The sequence below is a fragment of the Coregonus lavaretus genome (assembly GCF_964263955.1).
Source record: "Coregonus lavaretus genome assembly, chromosome: 6".
NCBI classification, from domain to species: domain Eukaryota; kingdom Metazoa; phylum Chordata; class Actinopteri; order Salmoniformes; family Salmonidae; genus Coregonus; species Coregonus lavaretus.
In genome coordinates this window covers 31,544,388-31,561,872 of record NC_139993.1, presented here as the reverse complement: position 1 = coordinate 31,561,872, position 17,485 = coordinate 31,544,388, and the positions used below count along the sequence as shown (strand labels likewise).

The 17,485-nt window shown below is 41.5% G+C and overlaps 2 protein-coding genes across 2 annotated transcripts in view; both read right to left on the bottom strand.

The window, feature by feature from the left end:
• Positions 1–2,053: 2,053 nt before the first annotated feature.
• LOC311130949 (NADH dehydrogenase [ubiquinone] 1 alpha subcomplex subunit 7-like) lies at positions 2,054–10,102 on the bottom strand. Its single transcript, XM_084163773.1, has 4 exons — positions 10,001–10,102; positions 9,708–9,757; positions 9,373–9,507; positions 2,054–2,274 (listed from the first exon to the last, which is right to left on the bottom strand). The coding sequence occupies exons 1-4, from the start codon at positions 10,049–10,051 to the stop codon at positions 2,184–2,186; spliced, it is 327 nt and encodes a 108-aa protein (XP_084019899.1). The 5' UTR covers positions 10,052–10,102; the 3' UTR covers positions 2,054–2,183.
• Positions 10,103–13,336: 3,234 nt separating this feature from the next.
• LOC311130811 (KN motif and ankyrin repeat domain-containing protein 3-like) overlaps positions 13,337–17,485 on the bottom strand; it is a 30,446-nt gene continuing 26,297 nt past the window's right edge. The window contains exons 6-12 of the mRNA XM_084163609.1: positions 17,242–17,475; positions 16,689–16,779; positions 16,055–16,274; positions 15,718–15,860; positions 15,415–15,615; positions 14,158–14,256; positions 13,337–13,812 (exon numbers count right to left, since the gene is read on the bottom strand). Coding sequence (XP_084019735.1) covers positions 13,753–13,812; positions 14,158–14,256; positions 15,415–15,615; positions 15,718–15,860; positions 16,055–16,274; positions 16,689–16,779; positions 17,242–17,475 — 1,048 coding nt within the window. The 3' untranslated portion in view covers positions 13,337–13,752. The remainder of the gene's footprint in view (positions 13,813–14,157; positions 14,257–15,414; positions 15,616–15,717; positions 15,861–16,054; positions 16,275–16,688; positions 16,780–17,241; positions 17,476–17,485) is intronic.

Genomic DNA, 17,485 nt, shown 5'->3' with positions numbered 1-17,485 from the left:
AAATACTGCACCAAACATCTTAGTTAAATGTAAAATTAAGCTACTAAGATCTCCTCAGCAAAAACGTCTAAATTAATAACAGATTTCTTGAGTTATCTTATACTGAACAAAAATATAAACGCAACATGTAAACTGTTGGTCCCATGTTTCATGAACTGAAATAAAAGACGCCAGAAATGTTCCATACGCACAGAAAGCTTATTTCTCTAAAATGTTGGCCACAAATTTGTTTACATCCCTGCTAGTGAGCATTTCTACTTTGCCAAGATAATCCATCCACCTGACAGGTGTGGCATATCAAGAAGCTGATTAAACAGCATGATCATTACACAGGTGCACCTTGTGCTGGGGACAATAAAAGGCCTCTCTAAAATATGCAGTTTTGTCACACAACACAATGCTACAGATGTCTCAAATTGAGGGATGCGTGCAATTGGCATGTTGACTGCAGGAATGTCCAACAGAGCTGTTGCCAGAGAATATAATGTTCATTTCTCTATCATAAGCCGCCTCCAACGTCGTTTTAGAGAATTTTGCAGTACGTCCAACCAACCTCACAACCGCAGACCACGTGTATCCATGCCAGTCCAGGACCTCCACATCCAGCTTCTTCACCTGCAGGATTGTCTGAGACCAGCCACCCGGACAGCTGATGAAACTGAGGAGTATTTTTCTCTGTAATAAAGCCCTTTTGTGGAGAAATCCTCATTCTGATTGGCTGGGCCTGGCTCCCCAGTGGGTGGGCCTACGCCTTCTCAGGCCCACTCATGGCTGCGCCCCTGCCCAGTCATGTGAAACCCATAGATTAGGGCCTAATGAATTTAAAAGTTTGGATTTGAAATCAAACAATGACTATGACGTTAAAGTGCAGTACTTTCATCCATATCGGGTGAACCGTTTAGAAATCACAGCACTTTTTAAGTTCCTCCCCCCCATTTTAGGGGAGCAAAAGTATTGGGACAAATTAACTTGTGTGTATTAAAATTATAGTTAAGTATTTTGTCCCATATACATAGCAAGCAATGACTACACATTTGTTGGATGCATTTGCTGTTTGTTTTGGTTGTTTCAGATTATTTTGTGCCCTATCGAAATGAATTAAGCAGTAAGGCACGAGGGGGTGTGGTAAATGGGCAATATACCACGGCTAAGGGCTGTTCTTACGCACGACGCAACGCAGATTGCCGGGATACAGACCTTAGCCGTGGTATATTGGCCATATACCACAAACCCCCAAGGTGCCTTATTGCTATTATAAACTGGTTACAAACGTAATTAGAACAGTAAAAATACGTGTTTTGTCATACCCGTGGTATACGGTCTGATATACCACAGCTTTCAGCCAATCAGCACTCAGGGCTCGAACCACCCAGTTTATAATGATGAATAATGAACTGTGTCATTTTGGAGTCACATTTATTGTAAATAAGAATATAATGTTTTCTAAACACTTCTACATTAATGTGGATGCAATGAAGAGTACCGGTATTTCTGTCTGAGCATAGGTAGCAAGATCAGGCAACCTCTTCCGCCTCACGTTACCAAAACCCCGCCCAGCGTGTTTGATTGACATACCTAACATCGAAAACGCAAAGGGGCAATGAGGAAACAAAATATCAAATTGAAGCATTGCATTCTACATTTGCATTGCTTGCTGTTTGGGGTTTTGTAGAAGCACTTTATGACATCTGCGAATGTAAAAAGGGCTTTATAAATACATTTGATTTGCCTTCAAAGCCAGACCTAAATGCAGAACAAAGTACAATGCAAAGGCTATTTTGAGCAAAGGTTGGAGGTTTTAAGTTGCTGCACTTGAACATGTAAATAAATCCAGCATATGTACAGGATAAGGCATGAAGCTGTCACAATGAGAGAAGATTCTGGTACTATAGGTTTGGGGAGTGAAGAATTTGCAGCAGACTACGTGCATGTATGGTTGAGTGGACTCCTGATGATGAACTACTTTGGGGATATTAAATCAGGTACCCAAAACTATGATTGACTTGCAAACAAAATATGCTAATAACATGAATAATTGGTCATTACAAAAAAATCTTTGAACATTACATCATTTATTAACACTTAGATATTTTACAGGTTTTGAACAATAGGGAGAGCAACATTGTGCTCTGCTGTCAGGCCTAAAGTAAGTCAGGAGAGAAACAATTTGTTGATGTTGTTGTTCAGAGGTATGGCTGGTCTGTAGACAGCGTTAGCTCCCTGGGAACATTACCAGGTGTGACAGGACGCTTTGCTGGCACCTCCAGAGCTTGGCTGTAAGAAAATGAAAGCATAAGTTGATGACTATGTTGGTACATCATTTAGAAGATGGTAAAATTAAAATCTTGCAGCCCTCACAAAACGAATACCTGCCAAACCAGTTCTAATTTTAAAAGATACAAATGCGTTAATTAGAAACAACGCGATTAATGACCATTTAAAAAGCTTTATGAAAATCTATATAAAATCAGAATTAAACAGTTGGACTGATCCTACAGCCTTCTTTGACTCAACCACCCTGAAGCAATTATCAGCAGACAAAAAATAATATTAAGACATTCGCGCTGAGAAAAGCACCAGGAATGGAAGGCTTTCCCATAGAATTCTATTTAACATTTTGGGACACAGTAGCGCCCCTATTTCGACAAATGACAACACGTCACTAAATTCAGTGCTTCCTAGTTCCATTTATCAAAACAGTTATTTCAGTTACATTAAAACCAGGAAAATAAAGTTATATATTTTTTAATAGACACAAACAGTTTAATACAATACGCTAAAAAACATACAGTGGGGGAAAAAAGTATTTAGTCAGCCACCAATTGTGCAAGTTCTCCCACTTAAAAAGATGAGAGAGGCCTGTAATATTCATCATAGGTACACGTCAACTATGACAGACAAATTGAGAAAAAAAATTCCAGAAAATCACATTGTAGGATTTTTTATGAATTTATTTGCAAATTATGGTGGAAAATAAATATTTGGTCACCTACAAACAAGCAAGATTTCTGGCTCTTACAGACCTGTAACTTCTTCTTTAAGAGGCTCCTCTGTCCTCCACTCGTTACCTGTATTAATGGCACCTGTTTGAACTTATTATCAGTATAAAAGACACCTGTAAACAACCTCAAACAGTCACACTCCAAACTCCACTATGGTCAAGACCAAAGAGCTGTCAAAGGACACCAGAAACAAAATTGTAGACCTGCACCAGGCTGGGAAGACTGAATCTGCAATAGGTAAGCAGCTTGGTTTGAAGAAATCAACTGTGGGAGCAATTATTAGGAAATGGAAGACATACAAGACCACTGATAATCTCCCTCGATCTGGGGCTCCATGCAAGATCTCACCCCGTGGGGTCAAAATGATCACAAGAACGGTGAGCAAAAATCCCAGAACCACACGGGGGGACCTAGTGAATGACCTGCAGAGAGCTGGGACCAAAGTAACAAAGCCTACCATCAGTAACACACTACTCTGCCAGGGACTCAAATCCTGCATTGCCAGACGTGTCCCCCTGCTTAAGCCAGTACATGTCCAGGCCCGTCTGAAGTTTGCTAGAGTGCATTTGGATTGATCCAGAAGAGGATTGGGAGAATGTCATATGGTCAGATGAAACCAAAATATAACTTTTTGGTAAAAACTCAACTCATCGTGTTTGGAGGACAAAGAATGCTGAGTTGCATCCAAAGAACACCATACCTACTGTGAAGCATGGGGGTGGAAACTTCATGCTTTGGGGCTGTTTTTCTGCAAAGGGACCAGGACGACTGATCCGTGTAAAGGAAAGAATGAATGGGGCCATGTATCGTGAGATTTTGAGTGAAAACCTCCTTCCATCAGCAAGGGCATTGAAGATGAAACGTGGCTGGGTCTTTTAGCATGACAATGATCCCAAACACACCGCCCGGGCAACGAAGGAGTGGCTTCGTAAGAAGCATTTCAAGGTCCTGGAGTGGCCTAGCCAGTCTCCAGATCTCAACCCCATAGAAAATCTTTGGAGGGAGTTGAAAGTCCGTGTTGCCCAGCGACAGCCCCAAAACATCACTGCTCTAGAGGAGATCTGCATGGAGGAATGGGCCAAAATACCAGCAACAGTGTGTGAAAACCTTGTGAAGACTTACAGACAACGTTTGACCTGTGTCATTGCCAACAAAGGGTATATAACAAAGTATTGAGAAACTTTTGTTATTGACCAAATACTTATTTTCCACCATAATTTGCAAATAAATTCATCAAAAATCCTACAATGTGATTTTCTGGATTTTTTTTTCTTATTTTGTCGGTCATAGTTGACGTGTACCTATGATGAAAATTACAGGCCTCTCTCATCTTTTTAAGTGGGAGAACTTGCACAATTGGTGGTTGACTAAATACTTTTTTTCCCCACTGTAGATTTATCAATAATGGCTGTTGGTGCCGAAATGACCTTAGACCATCTTGAATGGCCTTTTCTATTCAAAACTTTGGAAGCTTTCAACTTTCAAGCTGAAATAATACATTCTAATAAAAATATTATATAAATGTCCTAAAGCAAAAATACACACATTATCTGATGAAATTGCAACAACAACAAAAATCTGAATACCCAGGATATAAAATGTATGTGGAAAACCCCAGATAATGGCAATAGGAAAAATAAAGAATAACTCATGATCTACAGCAATCCTTTCAGTAGACCACAAAAAATATAAAATACTTAGGATGCTTAATAAGTGACAGCAAACAAATATATAAAGATAACTTTATCCCATTACTCAACAATATGAAAACAGATCTCATTAAATGGAACAATCTTCCCATAAATCTTACAGGTAGAATAAACCTCTTCAGAATGGCATGGCTCCTTAAGTTTTTATATTCATTCTCAGTAATACCAATTACCCCACCGAAGACATTCTTTAAAAATGTATACTCTGTCATAAGACTTTATATGGGCAAATAAAAGTCATAGAATAAAAAGGAACGTTTTACATCTTCCTAAGTCTGAGGGTGGTTATAACCTTCCAGACTTGGAATTGTATCAACTCTCCACCCATGGCTTTTACTTGCGACATATTTGTATTTTATTTTGTAATTGTACCTTTATTTAACTAGGAAAGTCAGTTAAGAACAAATTCTTATTTACAATGACTGCCTACACTGGCCAAACCCGGACGACGCTGGGCCAATTGCGCGCCGTCCTATGGGACTCCCAATCACGGCCGGTTGTGATACAGCCTGGAATCAAACCAGGGGTCTGTAGTGACACCTCAAGCACTGAGATGCAGTGCCTTAGACCACTGCGCCACTCGGGAGCCCATATACAGTAGTTTAATGCACTAAAGAAGAACAATGGGTACATATTGAAGATGCGCATGCTCATCCCCAGAATCTTTTAACATGTCTATTTTCTAAGGATAAAGCTATTAACATTAACAACTTCATAGTTAAGAAAACTATAACAATATGAAAGAAAATGAAATGTATTCTACAAGAACCAATTTCATTCCTTAAAAACACAAACTTATGGAACAATCCTTGGATAGCTTTTCAGAATTCACCGATTAAATGTGTCTACATGGAAAACTAAAGGCATAGAAACCGTAAATGACTTGGTAATAGGAAATACATTTATTTCCATGACAGAATTAAAAAGCAATTTTGGACTGACCAATACATGCAACTTAAAAGTTACATATCACAAAATTTCTATTTGAAATCTTTTGGGAATCAAGAGTAATCTTGAGGAAACCCTATTTGAGTCAGAAAAGGATATTCATATTGTAGGTAAGATGTATAAAACCTCGCAGAGAGCCTATCCAACTGATCTCTTAGGAAAAAAATATAAACTACTGGAATCAAGAATGAAAAAGAACTGATATTGGCACAAGATGGAGGGAATGTTGGAACATAACTAATTAAATTACAGTTAACGAAAATCCACACTTAATCCAGTATAAGCTAATGTATAGAATGTATTACACGAGACAACATTCACTAATTCTACAGCACAATGGTAGAGTCATGTCTTAAGTGTAAAACTAACAATGACTCAATCCATACCTTCTGGGAATGCTATAAAGTACAAAAGTTATGGGCAGAGTTAGAATGTTGGCTGTCAGAAGTATTACAATGTAAATGTACTTTTAATCCGTCTGTCTGCATATTTCAAGACATGGCATATGAGGGTGCAGTGAGATACCCGATGGGTTGGACTATATTTTTCTCGTCAATCATCTTGAAAAACATACTTAACTGGAAATCAACCAATCCTCCATCGTTAACATTTTACATTTTAGCAGACGCTCTTATCCAGAGCGACTTACAGTTAGTGAGTGCATACATTTTTCATACTGGCCCCCCGTGGGAATCGAACCCACAACCCTGGCGTTGCAAGCGCCACGCTCTACCAACTGAGCTACAGGAGGCCTGGAGCTTTCCACAAAGGAAAGGTCAGAAGCTTTATTATCTAAATGTTGAAACGGAGTTGGCGACGGAGAGAAACAAAATGGTGCAGTTTGAGGCCATGTGGCGGAGAGTGATACGGGCGCTGGAAATGGGGGTGTGAGCAGGTGGGTCTGGGCAGGTGTGATGTGGATGTTTGTGTGCATCTGTATTGTTAAAAAAAAACTAAACTAAAAATGTGTATTAAAAAATGATGGTAAAATACAGTATAGAGTAAATTCTCTAGCTAAATCAAATGTACACCGATATTGTATAATACTGTCAAAGATATTCACTATAATCCAAATATACACAGTGTACAAAACAATAAGAACACCTGCTCTTTCCATGACAGACTGACCAGGTGAATCCAGATGAAAGCAATGATCCCTTATTAATATTACTTGTTAAAAACTTCAAATCAGTGTAGATGAAGGGGAGGAGATGGGTTAAAGAATGATTTTTAAGCCTTGAGACAATTGAGACATGGATTGTGTATGTGTGCCATTCAGAGGGTGACTGGGAAAGTCAAAGGATTTAAGTGCCTTTGAACGGGGTATGGTAGTAGGTGCCAGGCGCACCAGTTTGTGTCAAGAACTGCAACGCTGCTGGGTTTTTCCACGCTCAACAGTTTCCCCCATGTGTATCAAGAATGGTCCACCACCCAAAGGACATCCAGCCAACTTGACAACTGTGGGAAGCATTGGAGTCAAGCTGGGCCAGCATCCCTGTGGAGCGCTTTCCACAACTTGTAGAGTCCATGCCCTGAGGACTTGAGGCTGTTCTGAGCGCAAAAGGGTGGGGTGCAACTCAATATTAGGAAGCTGTTCCTAATGTTTGGTATACTCAGTGTATAGCTTGATTAGCCACCGAACAGCTAGCGCGACAGCTAAAATGGCTTTGAAAAAATACAATGTCAGATCATAAGGAGAAGTATTTACCAAAATAACTAAATTATGGCATTTACTAATCATAAAACTACATTTGGGTACATTTGTGAGCGACAGACAGGAGTAGCTAATGGATTTACTAATGGAGGAAGTTATTTCTGGTTTCGGGCAGGACCAGGCCTTAAATTTGGCCGACGCAATCGGGCATGGGTAGGGCTCGTGCTAAAGATTCATGCCCGTGCACACACTAATACCAAAGTCAATATCAGCATGGGAAGTAGATAGCTAGGTGTAAAATCCCTCAAACAAACTGCAGTATCAATTTAGGAGTTACACCATGTTGAAGTTGGTAGAGATCGCATTTCTAGCTCAAAACTTTGAGTCAGTGTGGTTGCTATGGCAATGGGCCTGCGAGTCTGCTAGCAAGGAGACAAGAGGTAGATGAAGGATCTGACTGTGTACTTTGAGGCCATCTTGGACAAAAATATATACTTTGTCATGAATATATAGACTGATGTATACCCATACCATCTTTTGGCTGATTTGACGATTTGGAGTGCAAGTAATTGGTTTAAAAGCATTATGAAATGTGATAGAGGATGACACACTATAGCTATGACACGTTCCTACACAATTAACTGATTTCAGACAGACCACTTAAAAAATGTCACCATGATTTAACTTCTATTTTACCCACAGATGGAACATAGGCTTTCACCAAATTGATGATTTCTATTTCTGGGGGTGGATTATCCCTTTAACAACTTGGAAGTGCTCACATTTCCCGATTTCCTTGTCCCAAATCTTTCATTCCGTCCATCCTCAACCCCAGGATGTAGGTGCTCACATTACAAGACGATTCCCTAGTTGATCCTGCCCTGCGTTTCTCTGTTGTCATAGGAAGAAAATGCTGACAATCAAACAGCGAGCTGCTTTATTAGTGTGCACATTATTTATGTGCAGAAACATCAAAAAAGAGATGGAGGGGCAGAATATGGACCCGCAAATGGTTGGGCAGATGTGGACGATATTAACTTTCTATTCTACAGAGGGAATTGAAGGTAATATAAAACGTTTAATATTGAAAAGGCAGCTGCGTTCTCTCCACAGCTCCACCAATGTGTCTTCCATCACCTCGGTCCACATGGTGCTTTCCTCTTCGCCAATATTGTTTTGGTCTCACATGCTGAGTGCTCAATGACTACTGGCAGTAGTCCTTGCCCAATCGCATCGTAGCACTGCTCATACTACAAGATGCACAACCAACATTTCAGAAAATTATCAGGACATCCGACAGGGGTCTGGAGAACGGAACAGCCATCATCGGTGCGTCCTTGACCCGCTCAAACTACATGAGTCCCGACGTACTGATCCTAGCCCAAGTTCATAAGATTTCACCCCAATCATGAAAATGTGTCTGTGACGGCAAAAACGTTGCAAATTTGTGGCAAAATCGTGAACTAGAATGGCCAACTCTTGAAGTCTCAAGGAGTTGGTCTGATGGGTTTACTCTCATCTGTGTGGTCCTCTGTAGCTCAATTGGTAGAGCATGGCGCTTGTAACGCCAGGGTAGTGGGTTCGATCCCCGGGACCACCCATACGTAAAAATGTATGCGCACATGACTGTAAGTCGCTTTGGATAAAAGTGTCTGCTAAATGGCATATTATTATAATCTGCCTCCCCCCTTGCTTGTGGGAACAATAGAGGAACCCCCCCCCCACTTGCGCCATGTCATGTCATACCTGGACCACCTATTGAGATGGGCCTTTTGTTAAGTAAATCAAATGAAAAGGAGAATGCAGTGTGTCTTTAAGGACATGAACTGGCAGAGGTTTAAGTAAAGTATAGTGCCATTGTTTTCAGGAAGGTGTACCCATGGCAATAGGAGGGACAGGAGGCAAGGGCAGGGAAGCCACCTGAGGACAAACAGTAAAGCAGTCATATGCACTCAACCTCCACCTGACTAGCCAGAGGAGGATGGAATCCCAACACTTATCGAACTGCCATAGCCTTTGTGTCATAGACTGTCATAGACTTTCTTAATGTCCCACTCACCCAGCAGCGAGGGCTTTTTGACTGGACATCACGATGGTGGCTGGTGCAGACTCTCTACGCCCATCTCTGCCATTATAGTAATTGAAGGCAAACTTGTGACTGGGACCAACTGGAAGTTTGGGGGGTGGTTGGGTCCTGCACAAAAGATTGAAACTAAGATTGTGTGGCATTTACAAAGTGTCGGCCTACTCCTTCTATATATAGAGTACAAACAGTTTAGTGCAAACACCATCCGTACCTCCCAATTGATTGTCATGCAAAACCTGCAGAAAACGTCCTGCCTAAATGGATTATTAGCTATTAAACATTCAAGACATTAATGACTTGCCACTTACCTCTTTGCAATCTCACCGTAACGCAACTGGAGCTTTGCTTGCAGATCATGCTGTGTAAATTTGAGCAGGTTAATTAAAAGTAACAACTTGCTTTTCAAAGAGTCTTCTATTGCTAACATGCAATGTTCGTTAGCCAACTAAAGTAGCTAAGAAGCTAGCTAACAAGCTAGATAACGTTAGCTGTGTTTCCTTAGCCAGTTCGACAGGCTTTTAAAATCTTAAAACGTGTAGGGACCTAGAAATAAGTTAACAACTTGCACTAAATACACAATATAAAGAGATATATGGCTCACCCCGGATAAAAGATTTCTGAGCCTCTGGATAATTTTTGTGGCAGTCGCCATTGTTGTTGTCAAGGGCAGAATACTTATTCTTTTCCTTTTCACGACAGGCAGTCCAAGTTCTGTTGGATTACTGACACCTACCGTTCTGGAGTGATACATCATGTACCGGTTTGTGAAATCGGGACACACTCTTTTCACGCGACTTAGATACAGCTATGACCGGAAGTGATGTTCGTAGGAGGCTAGGAGAGCATTTTCGCTAACAATAACCCCTTTCCTAACGTTAAAACGTAACTTCCAGTCGTAGCTGTGTCGAAGTGGCATCAAAAGTGTTTCTCATGTGAAATCAGAATGTGCTACCATAGAGCTATACCGCTAAAAAGTGTGAGAGATTTATTATTTTTTATAATTGATGGGATGACTAACTTAGAAAGAATGCATTATTGACTGGGCTAGTGTAGGTTGTGTCACCTGGCAGGCTGTGATTGATGTGAAGAGCTGTTTTGGGGGGTAAGATGAGATAGGGATTTGTGTCTCCAGACACTGGAATATACTGGTTCTTTGTGATCTGTGAACCTTCCTTGGACGTAGGAATGGTGTCTAAGGGAGCTGGCTCTTCTCACTATGACAGGTTGTTATGATATGGACTTATGCCTGGCAACAGGGGTGCATCAACGGATTGGCTGAGTAAGTCTAAACCACGCTCAAGTCTCTACTCTAATTGGTCAGCAGAGAGGTGGGAAACTCTCTCTGTCAGAGTATTTGAGCAAGAACCTAGAACAATGGATTAGTTCTCTGAAGTGCCCTGCGAGGTATTTCAAAGAGCCCGTATATACGAAACATCATATTTACCATTGAAGGTTTTTGCATGAATTAAAATAACTAGTATATCTTAGAAGTCGTGTTGACCTCTTTTGTTCCTAATGCCAGATTTGAATTGACGCAACTTTGACAAAAGTTACATACACATTGTATTATCTCTATATGTGTGCTACCTGTTACCTAGTAAACATAAGGTATGTCACTATACAGAGCCATGTCTGCCCAGAGCACTTTATTGCAATAGGTCTGGCTAATAGACTGTACAGACCAGTGGCGGTCAGTGCAGTTTAAGATGAGGGAGGACGATTTTTTTTTCTCTCCATGAGCATGGCTTTATTTCTATTACAGCATATTGATGACTGTCATTCATATTCCACTCACCCAGTTCAATGTAACAGCGATAGGTTTAGGCTACTACATGATACTTTCCCCTATACCCATCATGAGGTTGCTACAAACTAACCTATGAATGAAAGTTTACAGCGTAGGTCGAGAGAAAAATTTGAGGTGACAGACAGTGACACATTCAATACCGCCTTGCACACTCTTGCCTGCATCTAGCTGATATAGGGTGTAATCATTAGTCCAACAGTTGCAAACAACTGTGTAGTCATTACTCCAACTGTTGCAAACAAGAGTTTCTATTGGACAAATTCAGATGTGTTTATCCCCGTTTTGTTCCATTTAAGAAAAGTTTTTCAACAGAATAGGCAGAATGAATACACCACTGATCACGAGTAAACACAGTTCACTTTCATAACAGCCACATTGTATTCCTTCTCGCATCTATGCGCTCTCCTCCTCTCACCTTTTCCTATCGTCGCTTGTGGACGTGAATTCACAACACATCATCTGTATGTGACCAGCTGAACCATATCATAACTGCTACACACAGCCTACATCGTTGTCACCATATTAGCTAAAGTAACGTCATAGTCAACAAACGCGTTAGTAAACCTGCTACAATCATGAAGTAACATTACAGTGTACAGTCAGGAAGCAGTTTAGCTCTTACACCGGCGGGCCCCGGTGGCCATAAATTAGTAAAACCAAAAGCTTACCTTTGCTTGGAAGAGTTCCATTGTTGTGTTTCATAGTCATAGCCAGATAGCTAACATAGCATCCCTCTGTTTGAGCAGGATGTTTGAGTAGGCTAAACTAGCTAGCTGCATTTGCTTGCTAAGTGAAACTGAAAGTGAAAAAACCTTCATTTTGGAATAAATTAATTTGTTCAAAACTGTTCAACTATTATCTTTCTCTCTCTTTGAGTCAACTACTCACCACATTTTATGCACTACAGTGCTAGCTAGCTGTAGCTTATGTTTTCAGTACTCGATTAATTATCTGATCCTTTGATTGGGTGGACAACATGTCAGTTCATGCTGCAAGAGCTCTGATAGGTTGGAGGACGTCCTCCGGAAGTTGTCATAATTACTGTGTAAGTCTATGGAAGGGTTTGAGAACCATGAGCCTCCTAGGTTTTGTATTGAAGTCAATGTAGACAGAGGAGGATGGAAGCTAGCTGTCCTCCGGCTATACCATGGCGCTACCCTACAGAGTGCTGTTGAGGCTACTGTAGACCATTGCAAAATAGTATGTTTTAATCCATTATTTGGTGACGTGATTATATTTAGTATAGACATCCGATCCTCGTTTGTTAAGTCAAATGACACTGCTGGTCCTGCTCACACTGCCCTACCCTATGCTTTGACTTCTTTCTCCCCTCTCTCTCCAGATAAAATCTTGCGACTTGTGATTGCAGGCCGCCCAACAACCTGCCCGCTTGACCCTATCCCCTCCTCTCTTCTCCAGACCATCTCCGGTGACCTTCTCCCCTACCTCACCTCGCTGATCAACTCATCCTTGACCGCTGGCTATGTCCCTTCCGTCTTCAAGAGAGCGAGAGTTGCACCCCTTCTCAAAAAACCAACACTCGATCCCTCTGATGTCAACAACTACAGACCAGTATCCCTTCTTTCTTTTCTCTCCAAAACTATTGAGCGTGCCGTCTTTAGCCAACTCTCTTGCTATCTCTCTCAGAATGACCTTCTTGATCCAAACCAGTCAGGTTTCAAGACTGGTCATTCAACTGAGACTGCTCTTCTCTGTGTCACGGAGGCTCTCCGCACTGCTAAAGCTAACTCTCTCTCCTCTGCTCTTGTCCTTCTAGACCTGTCTGCTGCCTTTGATACTGTGAACCATCAGATCCTCCTCTCCACCCTCTCCGAGCTGGGCATCTCCGGCGCGGCTCACTCTTGGATTGCGTGTTTTACAAATTTAATTTTTCTGGTGATAAATTGTGTAATAGATTAGAATATATAATGTAATCTTATTACATTAATTTGCATTAAAAGTTGGCTTGATAATGTCTGACAGGATGGTTATTGCTTGAAATACTATTCAAACAAAAGCTCACCTTTATAGCTTGATCACGTTTGACAGAAGAATATACGCTACGCATCATAACATGAACCTTATTTATTTTTTAAAAGAAAGTATGTCATCTGGACCTCTTCTGCTATATCTGCTTAGTACAAAATGTAACAGTGTCACATGTTATGTAAATATATGTTTATTTTTTTACATGAAAATCATTACATAAATATACAAGGCATAGACAGTTAGTGCAGACTTGAACTATGTTGGCATGAAGATTGAGAAGGCAGTTAAAGGGGGAGGGGAACTCAAACTAAACACAGAAAATGAGTGCAAATAAATGTGAGGTCTGCTTTACTGTATCATAGAAAAATAGATGCTGCAGACCTTGACTTAGTCAAAAATGTTGCAAATGCAGATTAGTATCGTATATAATAACGACATTTATGGAAAAATAACAATCTTATATTAACAATACAAATGAATAACGTATGCCATGATATAAATACAGCTTTTTCAACGCTTATGTCCAGTTATGTTTGTTTTTCCATCTTGGTGGCCCATCACTCCGCAGCAGGCCATGTCTTTTGAGGACTAGTGGGGCTTCGAGACTTGTTCGTCCCCTGAAATAAATATACCAATGTTGTCAGAGTGATAGTAGTAAAACAGGGCAAAAATTACAATATACAGTAAAAATACATATAGCTGTAAAGAATATGCTCTAGGGGTCACTACCGCTACACATGCCAAGACATGATCTTTCAACTAGCAGCCAACATACCACACCCAAACTAAACATTGGAGTGTAGCCGAGGCGCTAATATTACCCACTTCAAATAGAAGTGAAATTGCGCATGATACGGATATGTTGTGAGTGTGACCTATACTGGATTCAAGGCCAACTGGCTGTTTGTCATATAAAACCAGGCAGGCCCCTCGGCCTCAAGACCAGAGTTTGGGGAACTCACAGCTGCCTGGGCTTTGGCGTAGTTCATGTGGGCGTAGAGCAGCACAGCTGTGTCATTGTGAGAGGCCTCCAGGGCGATGGAAAGAGCATTACTGCCATCCTAGAGAGGGAGGAAGACAAAAGGGACAGCAGGCTTTGCTATAAACCCTCTGAGGCGGGACACAGATAAGATTCCTGCCCATTCACAGCCTCATCACACAGTTTAGAAAGAATAAGAAGCTATATGCAATTCATGCAATATAGAACTGTGTCTTTACTGTATACAGTCAAGGTGAGGGGTGGGCTATCTTACACTGCGAGGGCCGGTGTGGGTACAGGCTTTTCTTCCAGGCAGCCAAGCAACACACCGACTAATCGTAGCTTATCAACATTTTGATTGGATTAATCGGGTAGATTAATCGGATTTGTTCCAAGTTGGCTGAAATAAAACCCTGCACCCACAGTGGCCCTTAAGGTTGCCCACCCCTGATCTAGGTCTTCAAACCAGCAAAGGGTTAACCCACATTTCTGTCTGCCTCACAGTCCTGAAGAATTAGCTGTATCCAATTGTCACAGGGTTGAAAAAAACATCTTCCTAAATACTTTCCCAGCCCCTCTCAGTCTAGCTGTGTCCTACTGAAACTCACTCCATGTGCTGCATGACTAACTCATTTTGCCCCAGATATAACAGTAATCCTTCTACCCCCCCCCCCCCAAAAAAAAGAAAAAAAAAAGAAAGGTGGTTGTCCCACTGGCTATCCTAAGTTCAATGCACCAATTTGTAAGTCGCTCTGGATAAGAGCGTCTGCTAAATGACTTAAATGTAAATGTAATGTGTGCTCTTAGATATCAGTCTGGACTGGAGGTTCAAAATAGTCTGAGAAAAATCCACTGTAAAGTCATACTGTAGAAAAACACTGGTGTACAGATTATACAAATATTATGTCTTATTGCTAACTTAAAAATGTGCGTTCATTAAAAAAAGAAACAAACAAGGATTTATAAAATAAATGTAATATGTGTTTTTATATTCACTTCTTGGGTGCATTGCAATAATCTAGTGACTTCCTCCCCTGCTCTCCACTCCTTCATCTGCAGCACTGATGTTAAGATAGGACATATAAAACAATATGGCAAAAGCCTATCAGAGCACTTGCTTTGACCTGCCTAGTTCTTTCAGTTCAGCGTGAAACGGAAAAGAGGTAGAAGAAAGAGGAAGCGTGTGAAGACACACTGAGTGTACAGGGTAAACAGCCAGACAGACAGCAAAGGAACTCACATTGTCCACGATGGAGATGTCACAGCCCGGCTGGTCCAGGAGCAGCGAGACGATCTCGGCGCGGCCGTGCTCGCTGGCGCACATGAGCGCTGTGGAGCCCTCGTCATCCTGCACGTTCACGTCAGCCCCGCAGTCCAGCAGCGCCCGCACCATCTCCTGCCGTCCATGGCTAACGGCTAGCATCAGCGCTGTCTGGCCAGCCTAAACACGACGTAGCCCAGTTAGCATGGTGTTAGCGAACACACACAAGCAGCATTGACTAAGGGGATAGACTGGATTTGAAGTGATTTGAGAAGGACTTGCCTGGCTGGCCTTGGCGTTGACGTTGCCCTGACTGAAGAGCTTCCTGACCACCACCATGTCATCCTCCTCTTTCACAGCTGAGAGGGCCGCCAGCATGATAGCAGTGTAGCCTGCCTTGTTCTGCTTATTTACACAACACATGCCTGCACAGAGCACACCCACCCCATGGTGAAACCCCGGGGCATGGAAACTTCCTGACGATAAATAAATGGCATAACTAATGTGACCATAAATACCAAACTTCTGAAGATTCATTATGACATGATCTCTTCACTAAGGTCATATGCCCTGACCCTAACTTCCCAGAGATAAGTGAACACTCCTCACTCCAACTAACCTGTGTCCAGTAGTAGCCCCACCACAGTGAAATTGGAGTGGGAGACGCTGTAGTGCAAGGCCGTGTTCCCATTGCCATCGGTCATGTTGACGACGTGGGCCAGCAGGGCAGAGGAGACCTCAGTGAAGGCCATCAGGTAGTCTGAGACACGGGGCGGCTGGGCCATCTTTGCACTAGAGATGCGGAACCATTCCAGCTGCACAGTGTGAGTGCTGGAGAGCTACAGGACAAAACAAGGGGTAAGGAGGGAGGATGTGGGATAAGATCACTGATGGAATACGGCTACATAAAGGTTATCATACTAATATGATTATAAACACTTGGAACATCAGGAAGACATTTTAGAACCATGCAGAGGTCTTAAGTGTTTATAATCATATTTAGTGTGGCATATTTAGTGTGGCATGAATTGGACAAAGGAGACTTGTTCGTGCAACCACCTCTTCAAGTCATGGAACTTCAAAATACCACTCTTAATACTTAGAGGGAACACTTGAGAGATTATGTGTGGATTGGAAATAACAAACAAGTTATTTGTTTCAAAAAATCAGGTAGCAGCTAATTTTGTAAAGGAAATTCAAGATTTCCAGGATATAATAAAACCGAGCAATTAAAGAGACATGCTGAAACCCACCACTTCTTTACTCTTCAGTGTTTTGACATCATCATTCAGGTGGTTCTTCAGAATGAGAGAAGCCTCACGCATTTTTGCACTCAGCTCAAACCTAGGACAAGGGATTACTGCAATTAGATGTGGAAGTTATCTATGGGTAGTGACCGACCGGGAACTAACACTTGTGCAATGTAAGATGAGGCTCCTATATCACGTATTCAACTCATTTTTGTAAACATCTTGGCTATAATTCCTTGTCAATAATATACACATTCATAGCTTCACAGATGATAATGTTGCGAAATAACTTTGGCTGCGGTAATTGTAGGGTTTGATATGATAATTCAGGCCTGATTTGCTACCGTTACACCCTTAGCATTTATGCTAACTTAAGCAAATGCAGGCCACCTAAAGGCTACAAACCAAAATAGAAGATTACAATTTTACTCCCAACAGACTTCTTTCAAGGAAAGCAAACTTTCAACAAATTATGAAAATTCTGTTGACTATCCCTTTAAAATTGTTATCTGCCAACAATTACAGTTCTCTGAGCTGTAGTTGTAATCAAGCATACTTCTCTTTCACTGCATCTGAACTGTCCTCAGTGGCTCCAGTCCCTGCTGCTAAGGCCATATCATCACTATCGGTGTCGTCCATATTAATGTTCCTCTCTTCATCAGAGGTCTCCTCCAGAGCTGCCTCTGCATCTTCGTCATCACTACTGTCTGAGCAATCATCCACTTCACTGCCGCCCGAGGAACACTCCTCTTCCTCCTCCTCCTCCTCTTCACTAGATGTCGACTCATACCTGGACAGAA